This window comes from Lactuca saligna, chromosome 8 (assembly GCF_052625555.1).
Source record: "Lactuca saligna cultivar CGN05327 chromosome 8, ASM5262555v1, whole genome shotgun sequence".
Classification (NCBI taxonomy): Eukaryota; Viridiplantae; Streptophyta; class Magnoliopsida; order Asterales; family Asteraceae; genus Lactuca; species Lactuca saligna.
This window is the reverse complement of record NC_136424.1, coordinates 253,757,636-253,775,202: the sequence shown is the minus strand read 5'-3', so window position 1 is coordinate 253,775,202 and position 17,567 is coordinate 253,757,636. Positions and strand designations below refer to the sequence as shown.

The following is a 17,567-nucleotide window of genomic DNA, read 5'->3' as shown; positions in this document are numbered from 1 at the left end:
AACAATATACATTATAGATATATAGTCTAATCACAAATTATATTTGTTAATACTCTACATGTTTATTGACTCATTGGAATATTACATGTTTGCAAAAAGGAAACAAATAACAAAACCTAACTACATCCGGTCGTCCAAATAAAACTTTTAGAAATTATTTTACCCTGCCGCTTTGCGCGGATAGACGTGTGTGTATATATATATATATATATATATATATATATATATATATATATATATATATATATATATATATATATATATATATATATATATATATAACAAAAAAAAAAATGAAAAAATGAAAGAGACAAAATAATAATAAAAACTTTAAATTACGGAATACTCCGTAGAGTTTCGAGGGAAACGTTATCCTAAAAGCAACCAATAGATAATTCCACAATGTGAGTATGGCATTGGCTACAGTGCTTCAATTCTCATTTGCTCCGGTAGCCGGACCACCCACGAGACGACGGCAGCAAATTCGCTCCTCCGCCGACCGCCAAGCTCTCTTCAGCCGCATCGCACCTGTCTACGATAACGTACACCAAAAAAGTTTCATCTTTCTCCCCCCAATTTTAAAAATTTATCTCCCAACCTAATTTCTTACATATGCGATTACATTTACACAGTTGAATGACGTGTTGAGTTTGGGGCAACATCGCATATGGAAACGAATGGCAGTTAATTGGAGTGGGTAACCATTAAATCCCTCAACTTCTCTTTCGATTTTTCGATTTACCCACATTCTGTTCCAGTATCAGAAAAAATTTCGCTATAAATATCGATTTGAAATGATAGGGCAAAAGAAGGGAATAATGTGTTGGATTTGTGTTGTGGAAGTGGGGATTTGGCGTTTCTATTGTCTCAAAAGGTTGGACTCAATGGTCAGGTTTGTTTTTCACTCTTTCCCCTTCTTCTCTCTTGCCTTTGCTCATAATTTTTTCCAAAAAGAAACTTTTATAAGAAAACTAATGACCATTATATCTTCATTTATTCCCACAATTTATAGGTTACTGGCCTTGATTTCTCAAGAGAACAACTAATTGTCGCTTCAAAGAGACAACAATTACGTGCAAAAGCCTGCTATTGTAATCTTAAGTGAGCATTGGTATATCTAGCTCTCGTTTGTATGTATTGGTAAATTGTAATAGAGAATTTGTGTTTTTTAATTTTTTGGGTTTCAGGGCTAATTTGGTAATTATGTTATGTCTTTATAGGTGGGTGGAAGGTGATGCAGTTGATTTGCCATATCCTGATTGTTATTTTGATGCAATTACTATTGGATATGGGCTACGAAATGTAGTTGATAAATATAAGGCAATGAAGGAGGTTTATCGAGTTTTAAAACCAGGTTCTAAAGCATCAATACTTGACTTCAATAAAACCACTGATGAATTTAGAACATCTATTCAGGTTTGTTTAAAAAATGTGGAACTACTTTTAATAAATAAACCTGTAGATAAAAACAATTTAATCCATTTTATTAATAAATTTTGGATCTTTGTGATAGGGATGGATGATAGACAATATAGTTGTGCCTGTAGCAGCTGGATATGGTCTTACACAGGAGTATCGATATCTAAAGAGCTCAATTCAAGAATTTTTAACAGGTTTGTTTCTTATTGTTGTATTCTGACAACATGTGCATATTCTTTTGACATATAGATGAGACCCACAAAATGAAAATATTACATAGAGTTAGACAAGATGCAAGAAATATCGAAGTAATTTCGTTTGTAAGGCATTGTACTTAAATTTTTTTATTAGGTTATTGTAGTTTGAAAAATCTTTAGATGTCATTGCTATAATTAGGTAGATTTCTTGAAATGTAGTCATGTAATAAGAAGAAATGGAAGTAGGGTGCTATAATATAATGAACAATTAAATGAAAGTATGTAGCTATTTGTTGTATTTAACCTAATAGATATTTGTTTTTTTTTTTTAATATAATTTGCATATTATTTTACAAACAGGTGAGGAATTGGAGCATCTTGCATTGGAATCAGGTTTTTCAAGTGCTAAACATTATGAAATTAGTGGAGGACTCATGGGCAACTTGGTTGCTACACGATAAAGCAAGCTCATAAATGTTGCTAATTATTTGTTTTCATCACAAGAGATTTGTAATAAAAAGGCTTAATTTGCTATTAAAACTCTTAGGTACATGCATTTTGCTTCATTTATTTGAAATTATGTTTATTAGGAAAACCTACTTTGCTATTTTATACACAAAATTATAACCTACCAATAAAATAAACAACTTACCTAACTAAAATACATAAAATCCAGAAATAATCCTACAAAAAAATTTGCCCTTTGTTCATGATATCAAAATGTTGAGACTAGGGACCGTACTGGTGATTTCATAGTGACCCACACTGATATCATGAGATATGATAGAATATGTTGTACTGTGTTTGTCTTGCTTTAAATTGATGTTAATGGGACATGTGTTCCATTTTTTCCTACCCAAAAAGGTGGGGTGTGAGTACATGGCTCTCTCTTGATCTTTTGTCTACACAAATGACGTAAATGACCTCATTATCAAAAATAGATCACTGCCGTTACCTCGGATAGAACTCACTATGAGAAACTGTAGCAACTGAATAAGAGCTTTCTCCCTCGTGATCATGAAGCAACTTTTGTGTAATGTTGTTGAGTTCCATGGTTTTTTCGTCTGCGAAAGGGGGATTAGAAGGGAGGGGTAAATGTTCATCCTCTTTTGCCAACATTCTTAGTACAGTTGACATTGTTGGCCTTAAAGATGGAGCTTCTTGGGTGCAAAGAAGTCCTACATGTACCACTTTTATAGCGACTTTTTTGAAAACGGTGTTTGGGTGAACATCCATCGAGAGGTTCGGGTCAAAGATTTGCTCCACTGTACCTTTCTGGAAGAGCTCCCATGCCTATTCATCCACAAATTATGTAATTTGGCTATTAGTTGGGAATCAGTTTTGTAACTTTATGAAACATATGGATCATTTATGGCAATTCGTTATTAAATAGGGATCATTTCTATAATTTTGTGAAACATAGGAACATTTTCTATAATTTTGTGAAATACAATGACCATTTCTATACTTTTGTAAAATATAGGGGATATTTTTAAATTTTTAAGAAACAAAGGGATCTTTGTAACTTTACTATTAGGGTCTATTTTCTATAGTTTAGTGAAATATAGGGACTATTTCTGTAACTTTCATAAGAGTAAATTATGGGACCATTTTTGTCAATTTTAGAGACCATTTCTGTAAAACTAATTTCAAAGGTGCTTATGTAAATATTATGATAGGGATAGTTTCTGTAATTTTCCTATCAATATAGGGACCAATTCTGTAAATTATGGGGACCAATTCTATGATGACATTTTATATATTTTTTAATATTACTTCTTTACGGTTTTATGATGAGAAAAATACTTTATGTATCATGTGAAGATTTTTTACTTACAGTAGAGACTAGGTTGTCGGTATATTCTAGTGCATTGCTTTTGTTGCTTTCCAATCCTGTGACTATTTCCAGAAGTAAAATACCGAAGCTATAGACGTCTACCTTTTCTGTTAACTGACCATAGGCCAGATACTCTGGAGCCATATATCCACTGGTGAAAAGGAAATAAAAATTAATATGTTATTTTAGTACTTTTTATATCTAAAGTAAACTAAAAGAGAAAATGTTTCTTTTTTATTTAATCAAACAATACTTAATCTTGTAAGAAGTATATGGATGTTTGTTTTTTACTTGATACAAAAAGAATGACTTACAGTGTTCCTGCTATGGCAGTGCTGATGTGACTTTTATCATCTTGAAAAGATCTGGCCAATCCAAAATCAGCTATTTTAGCACGAAGTCTCACGTCTAACAAGATGTTAGAAGCTTTGATATCCCTATGAATAATTCGGGTCTTGCTATTCTCATGAAGGTACACTAGGCCTTCTGCTGTGCCAATAATGATTTGAAACCTCTTCTCCCAGTTTAGTTTCTTTCCTTTTATTGCATCTGTAGAAATGTTCACATATTCATAAATACATCTTGAATTCTAGATATTGGAAATTTAAGAACATACCAAAAATAAAGAGGTCGAGGCTCATGTTGGGAAGATATTCATATATAAGAATGCTTTCGGGTCCTGAACAACTGCATCCTAAAAGCCTCACGAGGTTTTTGTGTTCAACACTACTAATTATGTTAACTTCGTTGTAGAAATCAGCTGCCCTGAGTTTGTTGTTGACATAGAGCCTCTTCACAGCTATTTCTCTTCCATCTGAAAGTACCCCCTAAGTGAAATTTTCACTGCCGACATTAGTTTGATAAAAAGGTCTATGATAAACTAAAACATGGGGGGCTATTTGTTATGAAGGAAACGACAGTCTGAGTTTCAATCCAATGCATGCCAAAATCAGTACCTTGTAGACAGTTCCAAATCCTCCTTGTCCAAGCTTGTTAGACTCATCCCAATTTGTTGTGGCTTTCTCAATTGTGGAGTATTTGAAGTTTAAGCTACTGTCAGTGAGAATCTTAGCCAATTTCTCAGAATCATAAGAGCCTGAAGGAGTTATAAATTATTAGGGTTGTTTTAACAAATCCACCAACCTGCTTTATAGTTGGCACTAAAGAATATATTTAAATTATGTTGAATGATTTGTACCTCTTCTCCTCTGCTGTATATATCTGCGTCTTCTGATGTATAAAGCAATCGTCAAAGCAACAACCAAAACCACCACAATACTAATAATGGAAATAATAATTGTTGTCGTCTTCCCTACAAAACATACAAATTAAAAATGATCATAAATATGTTAGGATTGCACCTAAGCTTCATACATGTCAAACACTCATTTTGAAGATTCCATATTTTGGTTATTATCATATTGATTTTAACATAGAGATGTTTTTGTTTGAACAATGTATTTAGCTATTTGTGTATATATTAAAATTTCCTTTTTAGAGTCTATATGTAAGAAATAACAACTTATTCTCACTTACTTGTTTATTCTAGCAATTTTTTTTTAATATTAAAGCATTGTACTAAAATTTTACTTTAAAAAATTCACCTAGTTATAGCTTTATACTATGAAAATCTTCAAAATTATAGCGGTGGAAATTCATTTGTATATGCATCTCATTTCTATAATTTTGTATATCTTTCAAATCACAATTTCGTAGTAAGAGTAAAATTTTACAAAGTATTGATGGAAAAATCTATCCAATTATAGCAATGTACTTTGAAACTTTTACACAATCATAGCACTGAAAATTGCAATGTATTTGGATGACACTACTATACTTATTTAGAAGTTTCAAAGTACAATGTTTAAGTAGAAATAAAAGAAAGTAACAGTTATAATTAACAAATATATGGAAGTACATTGTTATTTCTTGCAGCTAACGCAATCGTTTCTCTTAATAGATATTCGGTTGGTATATAAACCATCCATTAATGAGCATGATAACATTGCAGTCAAGAGATAATTCCATTGAGCCATTGACCACCTCTTACATATAAATCATAATTAAGTAATCGTATAAAAAACAATTCAATACCAATCTTTTTACCTTTACTTTTCGAGCCACTTGTCAATGGTAGAGGATTTAGAAAATCCGTATTGGAATACCTCATAAAACACCCCGTATTCAACGCCCTACCCTCTGACCATGGAAAACATTTTGATATGACCTCAGATGCATTCTCCAAACACTTCCTACAATCCCCTAGACTTAAAGTCGTCCAACATTTTGCCATCACATAAACTGACTTATTACCACTCGTTGCCACCACCTCTCCTCTACCAAAATACATATCATTACTCAATGCATCTGCTACCACATTCAATACTGCCTGTTTCGTCGAATTTTGAAACTCTATACTCTCCCTCGTTATATTCCCACAAACAATTGTGTCATAAGATCCCGTATACTCTTCATAAAAGCTATAATTTAGAAGCCGCATAAAACAACCGTCGAGATAAATTCGAGCCCCATTACGTGGATAGCAACTTGGAAAAACAGTACGAGTTTCCGCATAACATAACACACAATCTTGTGAAGAAAGATCATCGTAGCATTGGAAGAGTACGTAATTTGTGTTGGATCCCGTGCCTACTTCTACTGTTGCGTTATGTGATGTTCGCATTTGGGTGCTAACTATTTCCATTGCTTGGACATAATTTGGGACGAAGTATGTGTCATCCTCATGGATTTGTTCATCACAAAACAACTTGATGACTTGGGTTCTCGCATCCCCATTTGAGCTTGATACAAGTAGTAAAAATGTGATTGAAGCAATCAGGAGTGATGTTTTGTACATCTTATGTTAGATCTGAAGTACATAAATTTGTTAGTAATGATGAAAAGTAAACTTTGGACTTATATATATATATATATATATATATATATATATATATATAAGAAATCAAAAAACCAAATAATATTTGATCTAAAGACACCATTCTTTTATGCCCTTAAGATTGTAGGATTGCCCCTTATTGGATACATGAAATAACAAAGTTTTGTTGTAGTTTAGAAGAAGAAAAAGAAAGAACATTTAGTTTGTCTAACTTTATTTCAAACTAGACAATTAAAGATACGATTAAAAGCTTAGGATATCAAAGGCCAAAACATTTGGTTTTAGTAATAAAGGAAATATTAATAAAACTATTAGAAAATAAAGACATCTATAGGATTCCCAAAACATGAAATTATAGGTTCGTTGACTTAAAATAAATTCAAGGGATAATGACTTGAAAGGGTAACGAACTTTCGACTTCTGTCATATTTAGTCATTAAACTTTTTTTTGTTATCTATTTGCCATTGAACTATTGAAACTGCTCATATTTTACCCTTATGACCGGCTGTTACCGGTCATAAGGGTAAAATGTGAACAGTTTCAATAGTTTAGTGGCAAATAGATAACGAAAAAAAGTTTAGTGACTAAATGTGAACAAAATCGAAAGTTCATTTCCCTCTAAAAAGTTCAATGAGTAAATGTGAACAAACTTCCTATTGTATTATGTTTTGGCAAATTATTTATTTTTGTTTAATTGTAGCAACATTTGTTGATGAAGAAATCTATGAAATAAAAAAACAAAATGTAACATCCGGATTTCCAGATATCGTAATTTAAGTATTTTTCTTTTGAGTTAAGAAGAGAGACTCGACGAGTTTACGCCTCAACTCGTCGAGTAAGGTTGCGACTGATGACTCGGATTAATGAATGGACTCGACGAGTTGGTGAGGCGACTCGACGAGTCCGCGTTGTTGGCAGAAACCCTAAATCTTTGGGCCCGAGCCATATTTAAAGGCACTCATGGCCTTCAATTGCGACTACCTTTCCTATAAGTGAGAACCCTAGCGAGCTTGAGTGTGTAGAGTGAAAGGAAGAGCTATCTTGAGCTTTTTGGTGTGATAGATCTGGACCCTTCTAGGTCCAGAGAGCCGAGAATATGAAGCTTTAGTAGAGTAAACCTTGGGGTTCGAAGTTAGGAAGCATTTATGGGATTTTTATGGTATATATAGTTATTTTCATCTTACACATAGATATGAAGTATTTTATATAAATTACGTGCTATGTGTGCATATTATTTGAATACTTGTTGTCTATGCTGGATGAACGATTTTATACATGTTTTAAAAGATTTAAACGGTATATTTATTTTAAATCTACAAATATGTTGCAGATGAAACATGGGTAGATGAAATAGTTGGTGTGTGATGAAATAAAATAATGAGAGATAGGTGATGATAGAAAGGTGATGATAATTAGGTAAATAGATGATGATGAATATATGATGTAGGATGAAAGGAGATACCATAACCTTAACCGAAAATGTGGCGATGTAGTTATCTACCAGAGTATAGATGACGACCACGGACTATTCTAGACAACCCAGTGGAAACACCAGAAGGCCCATAACCTGTAGGTGATGAATTACGAGTTTAGGCGATGTTGTAACTACGTATTCATGCGATGATACTCTAACCCCTTACTATGAATTACGAGTTCAGACGATGTTGTAACTACATATTCATTGGATGTCACACATTCTGCATGCCAAACTAATGGTCATAATTCACATCAGTGAGAATGATTTATTTTTTTGTAAAACCAAAATCAGATTGGAAATTTTGATTTTTTATTTTGGAAAATGTCAAACCATTGGTTTTTTATTTCGGTTTTAGTTTTTAGTTTTTTTTACATATATTTTCAGTTTTTTTTTTTTTAATATTTTTTATATTTTTTATTTTATAATTTCATAGATTTCTTCATCAACAAATGTTGCTACAATTTAACAAAAATAAATAATTTGCTAAAACATAATACAAGAGAAAGTTTGTTCACATTTAGTCATTGAACTTTTTAGAGGGAAACGAACTTTCGATTTTGTTCATATTTAGTCACTAAACTTTTTTTTCGTTATCTATTTGCAATTGAACTATTGAAACTGTTCACATTTTACCCTTATGACCGGCAACAGCCGGTCATAAGGGTAAAATGTGAACAGTTTCAATAGTTCAATGGCAAATAGATAACAAAAAAAAGTTTAGTGACTAAATGTGACAAAAGTCGAAAGTTCGTTACCCTTTCAAGTCATTATCCCTAAATTCAATTACTTAGGTATGTTTACACATCTATTTGATAGCCGGTAACCCCAATATTCATTGTGATTTACATAAGATATATTTTCATTAAGAGAAATTAAATATCCTCCTACCTTTTATTCCTACAAATCTTTCTACCCATTTAAATAATAACATGTGTCATATTACTATCTTAAAATATCTTTAAATTTCATTAAATGAACATTAAATGTTACACATATCACCATTTAATTGGATATGATGATTAATGATATGTAGGAAGAAAAAGTAGAAGAATATTTAATTTCTCATTTATTAATGAAAAAACAAAGAAAAAGTGAACTAATTCACTAAGAGCATCTCATATGTTGTTTTTTGAAAGGTAGTTGTTAAGATTCTGATCTTGATCTTACAATCTTAAGATCATACAAGAATAAAACAATCACGATCTTATTAGGGTCTATCTGATCCAAGATTTATACTACGATTTTATGCTCCTAAATAGGGTCTTCAAATCTTAACACTCTCAACTTCTTTAGTACTTTATCATATAGTCATGCTTCAAAAATCCGTCCATTCAACTCAAAGATGATTATTGTAAGTCGCAAGAAGTCTTATAGAACATCTATTACAAGAAAATTTCAATTAAACTACGAAAACATTTCATAGAAGAAAGCAATAATATTTCGTAGCTAAAGCAAAATAACTATATAATTTTTTACACAAATTTTCATTTCGAATTATGTAAAATATCTTGACAGTCATATTATTTTCAGTGTGATCTGATCTTTTAAATTGTATACAGTCACAATAATATTTTTTCTTTTCTTTTTTGCTTAAGATGTTTTCTTCCTAGCTTTTACTATTTGCAGCATCAAGAATTATGATTCATGCATAAACAGTTTAAGTTAACTCTACCAATTATGTCTTAATCAATGTCAAGTTTCAATAGGTACTACACAAACAAGACCTTGAAAGCAAATTTGAAGAACGTAACATTTTGATACGATCTTTCGATCATGATCTGATCTTCCGACCATGATTTTGATTTTTCATAACACAAGACCATCTTATATATAATCTAGATATTGACAACCTTATTGTTAAGGGGTCCATGATTTTTAAAGCCACAGTGAGTGATGATGTGGCATTCACTTTCTTTTGTTCAAGATGGAGTACATTCTTACCAACCGAAATGTGGTGTCATATTTTTTTTTCTCTCCTTTTAATTTTATTTTCTTAAGCTACAACCTATCAAAATTCATCCCTTCCCACTGAATATCTTTTGATGCAGTTTTTATGATGCATATAATTCAAAGTGGAGAGAAGAATAAAAAAGTCGAACAACGGCCACTCCACTCTATTCTTAAATCTTGATCATAATTAATAACTATAGTACTATACCCATTTTCAAAAGTTGTGGGCCCACTGTGGCGTATGATTCATGCAAGTACAAAAAAGAAAATTTTAAAAATTAAAAAGGATAAAATCTATATTCCAATAAAGTACAAGAACTGAAATTTCCTTTGAGGTTACTACGTGTTCAAATGAAAAACGCAATTTTGTTAGCACCTAAACAAATATTTTAGTTTTGAAAATCTGTGAAAATGAAGCATCAAGTTGATAATCGAATAAGCAATTGAGATGTTTGAAGTTCGATTTCAATTCTCATACTAAACAATCAGTTCTGGATAGAAAATTCATGCGTTTGTTAAAATTTAAACAACGAAATAAATGAAGAACCGAATTAATAGCAATAAACTTACTGAAGAACGTGATGAGATTCAGTAAACAATAATTCCTAAGTTTCTTAAGCCTCTAAAGTTCGTAAGACTTTAAAACAAAAAAGCAAATCAAGTTCGTTTTTTTTTGGCTCCGATGATTTTATTATCAACGTGGCCGAATCAAAGCATTAAATTTTAACAAAAAATCTATATTACCACAAACGTAATAACTTCAATTCCGTTAAAAACAGTATAAAAGTGAAAAAAATTCAGATCGGATACATACCTGTTTCACGTGAAAACGAAGAGGAGAGGATGGAATTTTCGTTTCGTTTTTAGTTAGTGGGGTTCTGGATTATGTAGAAGGGTAAAGTCAGTTCTACATATATGATTTTTGCGTGTAGAAAATTAAAGAAAGTTGGAATAAGCTGATAAAGCTTGAATACTTAGGGTCGCCAACCCAGTTGAAATTCAATGAAAGTCTTTCAAACAGCCACTATGGAATGTTCTCAAATTAGTCGGAAGCAGTCAAGAGAGTTGGTAGCTTGTTATCTTTACATGTTTTAATAAAAAAAAATAAAAATATAAAAGTGTAAATATGTAAAAACTTTAGATTTATAAGAAAATAAAAAAATAATGAATTATTAAAATTGATTTTTATTTTAAATTAAAATAAATAAACAAAATAAACTAATAAGTTTTAATTTAGGATTTTGAAATACGAATGTAAGTCAATTAATGAAATTAATATTCATTTGTTACTATATTTTATTATAATTATTACATTAAAATATTATGTGGAATTTATTAAAATAAAAAAAAAACTTATAAAATGACATGTGGAAAAAAATTAATTCAAAATAACAATATTTGACAAATTGAATGAGAGTATGTCATGTAGTAAAAAAACCTTTATTTATTAGAGTAAATTAACGTTCGATAAAAATTGTTAGAATTTTTTAAAATATATAAAATTACGATATCATTTTAACATATAAAATAGAGACATAATTTTTTTAAAACATAATTAAATGAATTTGAAAAAACATAAAAGATCTTTTTATTAGGCACACCACTAGCTTTTGAAGTTGACTTTATTGTTTAACCTAAAGCAATAAGTTCCTACTGTCACGAACAAAGTTTTTCATTTATTATTGAGTTTTTTCTTAAAAGTTAAAAGATACAAGCTTCCAAAAATTGTTTGTCGAACACACCTTTAGAATATGTGTATTGGTATTTTCCTGATTGTTTGTTAGGCATTCCAGGTGAAAAAGAAAAAAAAGACATAAACTACATTTTGCACTCTCCTTTGGCAACATATTATTTGCCACGTTATATGATATGAGTTGCCATGTTTAGGCTGTGTTTGGCAGAAATAAACTAATTTATTGTAATTCAGTATTTACTAAGATCATGAAAGCAGATTATCTTAACTTATAAGAATGTATGTGGGTGTAACTTCCCAATTTTTAGAATATATTTTTCATTTTTAAACTAACATAAAGATTCATTTTCATAAAGATACATTTAAAGTAAAACAATTTGTTCTTAAATTGAAATCCATAAAGCAGAGTGATAACGAAAGTTTCACGGAATCTCCTATGTTGAAATAGATGATGTGTGTACAGTCATGCCTTCACATCCTTACAAACTATTCAAGTACATGAAAAACATTTTTATCTATAACTATAAGCACGAAACTTAGTGAGTTCCTCAAAGTATCACATACATCACAACACAACAAAACATATATAATAGCTATAGGTTATCCATAACACTATGGACTATCAACATTGTTGAGTCATCAACAACTCAAATAAACTAATTTGGGTTATCAACAACCCTGAGCTATCAGTAGCTCACATGCAGTAAATTGGGTTATCGGTAGCCCCGAGCTATATGCATCACAGATACATCAAATTAGGTTATCAGCATCCCTGAGCTATCAACAACTCACATACAACACATGATATATGTAACACAGTGAGAAAACTCACCTGAACTAAATAGCAGAAGCTCAACCGCAACTTGAGCAACAGAAACAACTAACATAAGCCACCTAAAGCGAAATCAAAACTAGTCCTTAGCTAAAGACTCAATTCTACCAAGGTTTGACTAAAAGTCAAACTTGTAAAAATCAATAGGAGTCAACGACCACCATGTCGTAGCGAGACCTTGGCTGCGCTATGGCCAAGTCCCGACAAAATAGATGCATTGCATCGCACAACCACATTTTGGGACTTCTTTAGTTATGCTATGGTTTCAGTCAAAAAGCTTTTTCTTCATTAAGAGCCTAATTCTTTAAGACCATTTCTAGTACTTTCCAGAAAGTTTCGTTTCATCATGAAGAACCATAAAAATCATAACTTTATGGACATACATGTCCTTCCCCAAACTTAGGTCAAAAATGGAGAAAACAGAGTCAAACCTTCATGCATGGCATCAAACAAGTGATTCACTTCATATTTGAAACATATGATGCACTAGAGACCCCAGAAAATGATAACGTTGCCAACTTTATAAATTCCAACCTTTCAAGAGTTTCAAAACACTAGGAAACTTGCTAATTTTTTAGATCCTAAGGAAATGAAACATACAGGTAGAGTCTTGAGTGCCTACCAAGGTCTAGGACTGAATAATGAGTTGCACAATCATTGGATCTAACTTGCTTGTACCACAACACCTTGATCTTTCCACCAAAATGCCAAGATTCTCACTAAACACTCAAAGAGGGATTAGGGTTTGCTTTTGGGGAGAGGGAGGCTGAAATGAGGTGAAACTCTAACCAACATGTTGCTTAAATAGGGACCAAAGCCTAAAATCTAGGGTTTAGGAAGCTTCCGTCTCCAGGTCGTGGTGAATACTTGACCACGTCGTGGTCAATGTTTAGATGCGCTCTTCATTTTGATGATGTGGCCATGCCATGGTCAGCAACCTACTGGCGCCGTGACATAAGGTTTTTCCACAAAACCTTATCTTTGACATCTTTAAGCCTTCAACTGATCAAATCGGGAAAATGGGTGTTACAACTCTCCCCTGCTTAAATTACACCCTCATGAAAAAATTCGTTGAACTGTCAAAATTTCATGCTTCCCACATAAACATACAACGCTTCTCAGGTCAACTGTGCTCCTTCTTCATCACAACCTTACCTAAAAGGTGAACTAGAATTGGATCCAACTAATTGGTGAACCATATCCATTAACAGAAACCTTTTCCTAACAAATGAAACAAAATCCCAACCTTAAATAAACTAAGCAGATCCCTCCTATGTGCAAATAATCCAATAAACTTTCCAAACTCGGAGGAAAATTCCAAAGTCACTCAAAGTGCTGCCGAAACCCTTATCGGGTTGTCCCTAATTTCCAACCATGTAGATATGACATCCCAAACTGAACTCTACGTAGACCCATAGTCACACCTGAAAAGTCGAATAAAGTCGTTGTAGCATCCAAACATTCACTGTTCACATACAACCACCAAATCTGAACCTGCTAGAAATAAAGATCTTAAAACCAAACAACCAAGGGTACACACCCAAAAAATTAGGTAGACGACTAAAAAACTCTAATAGGGGGGTTGACACACCAAATGTGCCTTTAACTTCTACTGCTCAAAACCTTCAAACAAACTGTAGATGCTGACGAGGAGCAGAATGAGCAATCGATCGGAAATGAACCGAAAAACTAAACCCAAAGATCTCATATATTGTTGAATGAATCCGATATGAAAATACATACACTGAACCCTGTAGCCAATCAACAGATCAACCACTACCTGCATTGTCCAAGATAATTAACCCATGTTGCAAGCTATTAAGCTAACCATGGTCTCAATACTCGCTACTCAATGTAATGTCCCAAAAATAACAAGGAAAAAAAATTTCATTTTAAATAAGTTAAATCCAATCATTCATTGTTCTAGAAAACGATTTGAGTCAAATTATTCTCAAAACATCAGAGTAATTTGTAAACATTCAGTGTGGAATAAAACTCCAGGGGATGTAGTGCGATCAAGTCGGGCCCTTCCTTTCGATAGCGGAAGTAACTAAAACCATAAACATAAATTATAAGCGCAAAGCTTATTGACTTCCCCAAAGTACCACATACAACACACATATATAGATATAACAACACGTTGCTGTGTCGGGTCTATATCAACCCTCAGGTCCATATCAACCCCGAGTCAATAATGACTCCATGTAACAACATGTAGCTGTGTCTGGACCGTATCAACCCCGAGTCTATATCAACCCTGAGTCCATAATGACTCCTAACCCAGATTGACTCTATACATATAACATACAATCATACCAGTAATAGTCACAAAGACAGTAAGCACATACAAACATATCAGTCAATGTCACAAAGACCACTACTATCCTACAACAAAATCCAATGGGCCGAAATCGGTGCCTTCAACCCATAAGTACAGTGAGGAGACTCACCTTACAGTTCGAAAGAATAGTTACACCGATCACTGCTCCAAAAGTTATTGCTACCGATCACTTATACAATTAACAGGGACCCAAATCTCAAACTATTATTCAAATTACCTAAAATACCTTTAGGTCAAACTTGGTCAAAATCAAAAAGTCAAAATGTCAAAGGAGGTCAACACAGACTAAGTGCACCTAGCGTATTCAGTGACTACGCTCAGTGTAGTAGAACCCTTCCTGATTACGGGGCTCCATCCTGGTATTCTCAACGTACTACCAAGTACACCTAACATAATCGACTAATTCCATTTACCTTCGTTAAGTGCTTATTTCATTAGGATCTCAAGTCCAAAACTTAAATCTAGTCCCAAATAACATTCTAAGTTATAAAGTTTCCAACTTTATGGCTTTTGATGGCTAGAAGGAGTCCATACACCAAAATCCTAACTTAATACACATACTAAAGCATCATGACTCGTGCATGGAGGGAAGAAAGGGACCTAGATCACATTTTTATGACTCCTAATAGCTTCATAATGGATAAAGTTTCAAACTTTATCCATTAGGATGGTCCAAACAACCAAGATATAGTCTTTAAGTCTTAAAGGGACGAAAAACACCTCTTTCTCAACTTTATCCATTAAGTCCACGTCTCTAGCCTTCAGACCTGAATCCATGTGATGTTTAGATGGATAAAGTTTCCAACTTTATCCAAAACAAGGTTACAGACTTTCAAGATCTAAATTTTATGCGAAAAGTAACCAAAAAGCCCATAAAACCCAAAACTAGCTAGATCTAACAAATGCTTCATCAAGATTTAAGCTTTATACCTTCTGGAGTTAAGAAAGCCAATGTAGGCTCTGATATATAAGCTTGAGCTTCTACAATCAACAAGTTTGAACTTCTCCTTCCTCCAAAACGCACTCAAAACACACAGTAAGGCTCCAGATTTAATCTAGGGTGTGAGGGTTTCGAGTTGGAGGCACAAGAGGGTGGAGGCTGATGTTAGGAAGGACCCCAAGGGGTTAGATGTCACACCCCCGAATCGGATCTACGAAAACGTCTGGGGGCGGATGACGTCATTATACGGTATCATAACAATTAAATATAAATGAATCAAATCCATACAAGCATTATATTGATAATTTAAAAGTTTACATTGTATTTAAAAATTGTTTACATGATATCAAATGCATGTGACAAAAATGAATGACGTGATGTGATGATGTCCCATACACCAAAAACTCTTGTGGTTACCTGTTACTGAATTCCTAAGAATACAAGTGATTTTGAAAAGTGTCAACAATTAAGTTGGTGAGTTCATAAGCATTTTATATGAAAAAGGTTTGTATCTGTTTCATGAAAATGATAGTGTATACTTCCAAAAAATCCAATATTTTCTTAAAAATGAACTCTATGTCTTAAGTCCCAAGACTAGAGATGTAAGTAATATTGTACTGTAAAATGATGTAATGAAGTTTTATCTTTATATAAAACTACTTGAAATGTATGTTACACCGTAAATCAAATGTTTTGTTGATACCTTATGTGAGTTATTATAACCATGCTAATACGACTAGCGGCCTGAACAACGTGCTTTGGCTGTTAGAACTATTACGACATTTGTCACCCTAGACCTTCCGATATAACTATAGCTAACAGTTTAGGTGTGGGGATGTTAATCTCGTATAGATCTATAAACAAGTGTCACGCTATCCCTACAAGAGACTCTGGTTATCTTGTTTGTTTGTTGAGACTATTTATATAATCTTTTATATGGTCAAAACATTTATATTTTTGGTTATAACCCACAAAATGGTGAGATAACTAGAATGTGCTCATTGTTATTAGAAAAGCTATACTTTTGTAAAAAGCTTCCAAAAACCTTGTAGTTTTACAAATCGTAATTTTGATCATGATTTTTATAACATAGATCATGTTTTGCTTTTGTCAGTTTTACAATTGAAAACTAATATAACACAAATATATGTATAAAAGCTACTGATAACCATATCTTATGCAAATAATGGCTTATACTTCAATATAAAGATGAAACATGCAAGTATTTGTATGATAAACAAATTTTGACTTGTATTCCCACCCCCCTAAAACATGGAAAATATCAAAAATATAGGGATATGAACTCACCTTGAGTGGATTTGTGGGTTGTTTGAAGAGATGGTGTGAAGATTTCTAATCCTAAACACTTGAATGTGGTCGATGAACTCTTTGAAGATGATATTACCCTAAGAGTTGTACCACATAATAATGTGTGTATATAACACGAAACTATCCTGATAGTGCATAAATACACAAGATTAACAAGAAATATTACCAAAACTCTAAGGATAAACTTGGATATTTTTTGAACTTGGAAGCTTGGACTTGATTTTTCATGAGAGAAAATGGAGTATTTGGAAGTAAATTGGAAATGGTGGGGTTCATGGAGGTGATCTCAGTTGAATTAATGTCTAAGTCCATAACTATAATTGGTAAGACTTGACCCGACCTAACATGGTCTATTTGGGTTGCATGGCATCATGCATTTGGATAGACTATAATAAGAGAAATAACACTTAAGGTTTGTTAATATATTATAAGTTCTAATATATTAATAAGATTATTTAATTATTATTGATCAAGAATTAATCTAGGATTAATTAAGTGATCAAAAGAAGACTAATTAAATATATGGGTTGGTTGTGTAAATCATCCATACTTGTATAGTGGGCTAATGCTTCATGGATTGTCAAGTTGGGCTAAAATCCATAAGATGATCCATGGTATATTTGAACCCATGGATCCAAGGAAATGGAAAGCCATG

At 32.5% G+C, this 17,567-nt stretch overlaps 2 protein-coding genes across 3 annotated transcripts; one reads left to right on the top strand and one right to left on the bottom strand.

Moving 5' to 3' along the window:
* Window positions 1–349: 349 nt before the first annotated feature.
* Window positions 350–2,211, top strand: MENG (S-adenosyl-L-methionine-dependent methyltransferases superfamily protein). Its single transcript, XM_078967754.1, has 7 exons — window positions 350–542; window positions 633–697; window positions 802–892; window positions 1,013–1,101; window positions 1,221–1,416; window positions 1,514–1,613; window positions 1,977–2,211. The coding sequence occupies exons 1-7, from the start codon at window positions 411–413 to the stop codon at window positions 2,075–2,077; spliced, it is 774 nt and encodes a 257-aa protein (XP_078823880.1). The 5' UTR covers window positions 350–410; the 3' UTR covers window positions 2,078–2,211.
* On the bottom strand, window positions 2,145–10,809 carry LOC145009088 (cysteine-rich receptor-like protein kinase 2). Of its 2 annotated transcripts, XM_078967753.1 has the most exons (9): window positions 10,592–10,809; window positions 7,819–7,917; window positions 5,560–6,322; window positions 4,652–4,765; window positions 4,410–4,549; window positions 4,070–4,280; window positions 3,768–4,002; window positions 3,454–3,604; window positions 2,145–2,909 (listed from the first exon to the last, which is right to left on the bottom strand). In XM_078967753.1, the coding sequence occupies exons 3-9, from the start codon at window positions 6,308–6,310 to the stop codon at window positions 2,568–2,570; spliced, it is 1,944 nt and encodes a 647-aa protein (XP_078823879.1). In that variant the 5' UTR covers window positions 6,311–6,322; window positions 7,819–7,917; window positions 10,592–10,809; the 3' UTR covers window positions 2,145–2,567. The 2 variants fall into 2 exon arrangements, with proteins under 2 accessions (XP_078823879.1, XP_078823878.1); XM_078967752.1 differs by lacking the exon at window positions 7,819–7,917.
* Between the last annotated feature and the right edge of the window lie 6,758 nt (window positions 10,810–17,567).

What these genes read in the sequence shown, in the direction of transcription:
- MENG (XM_078967754.1), top strand. Translation starts at nt 411, where the DNA reads ATGGCATTGGCTACAGTGCTTCAATTCTCATTTGCTCCGGTAGCCGGA. An exon ending in ATGGCAGTTAATTGGAGTGG is followed by an intron (nt 698 to 801) that starts GTAACCATTAAA and finishes TTGAAATGATAG; the next exon opens with GGCAAAAGAAGGGAATAATG. An exon ending in GCCTGCTATTGTAATCTTAA is followed by an intron (nt 1,102 to 1,220) that starts GTGAGCATTGGT and finishes ATGTCTTTATAG; the next exon opens with GTGGGTGGAAGGTGATGCAG.
- LOC145009088 (XM_078967753.1), bottom strand. Translation starts at nt 6,310, where the DNA reads ATGTACAAAACATCACTCCTGATTGCTTCAATCACATTTTTACTACTT. An exon ending in AAGTGGCTCGAAAAGTAAAG is followed by an intron (nt 4,766 to 5,559) that starts GTAAAAAGATTG and finishes TATGTTTTGTAG; the next exon opens with GGAAGACGACAACAATTATT. An exon ending in CCGACAACCTAGTCTCTACT is followed by an intron (nt 2,910 to 3,453) that starts GTAAGTAAAAAA and finishes GTGGATGAATAG; the next exon opens with GCATGGGAGCTCTTCCAGAA.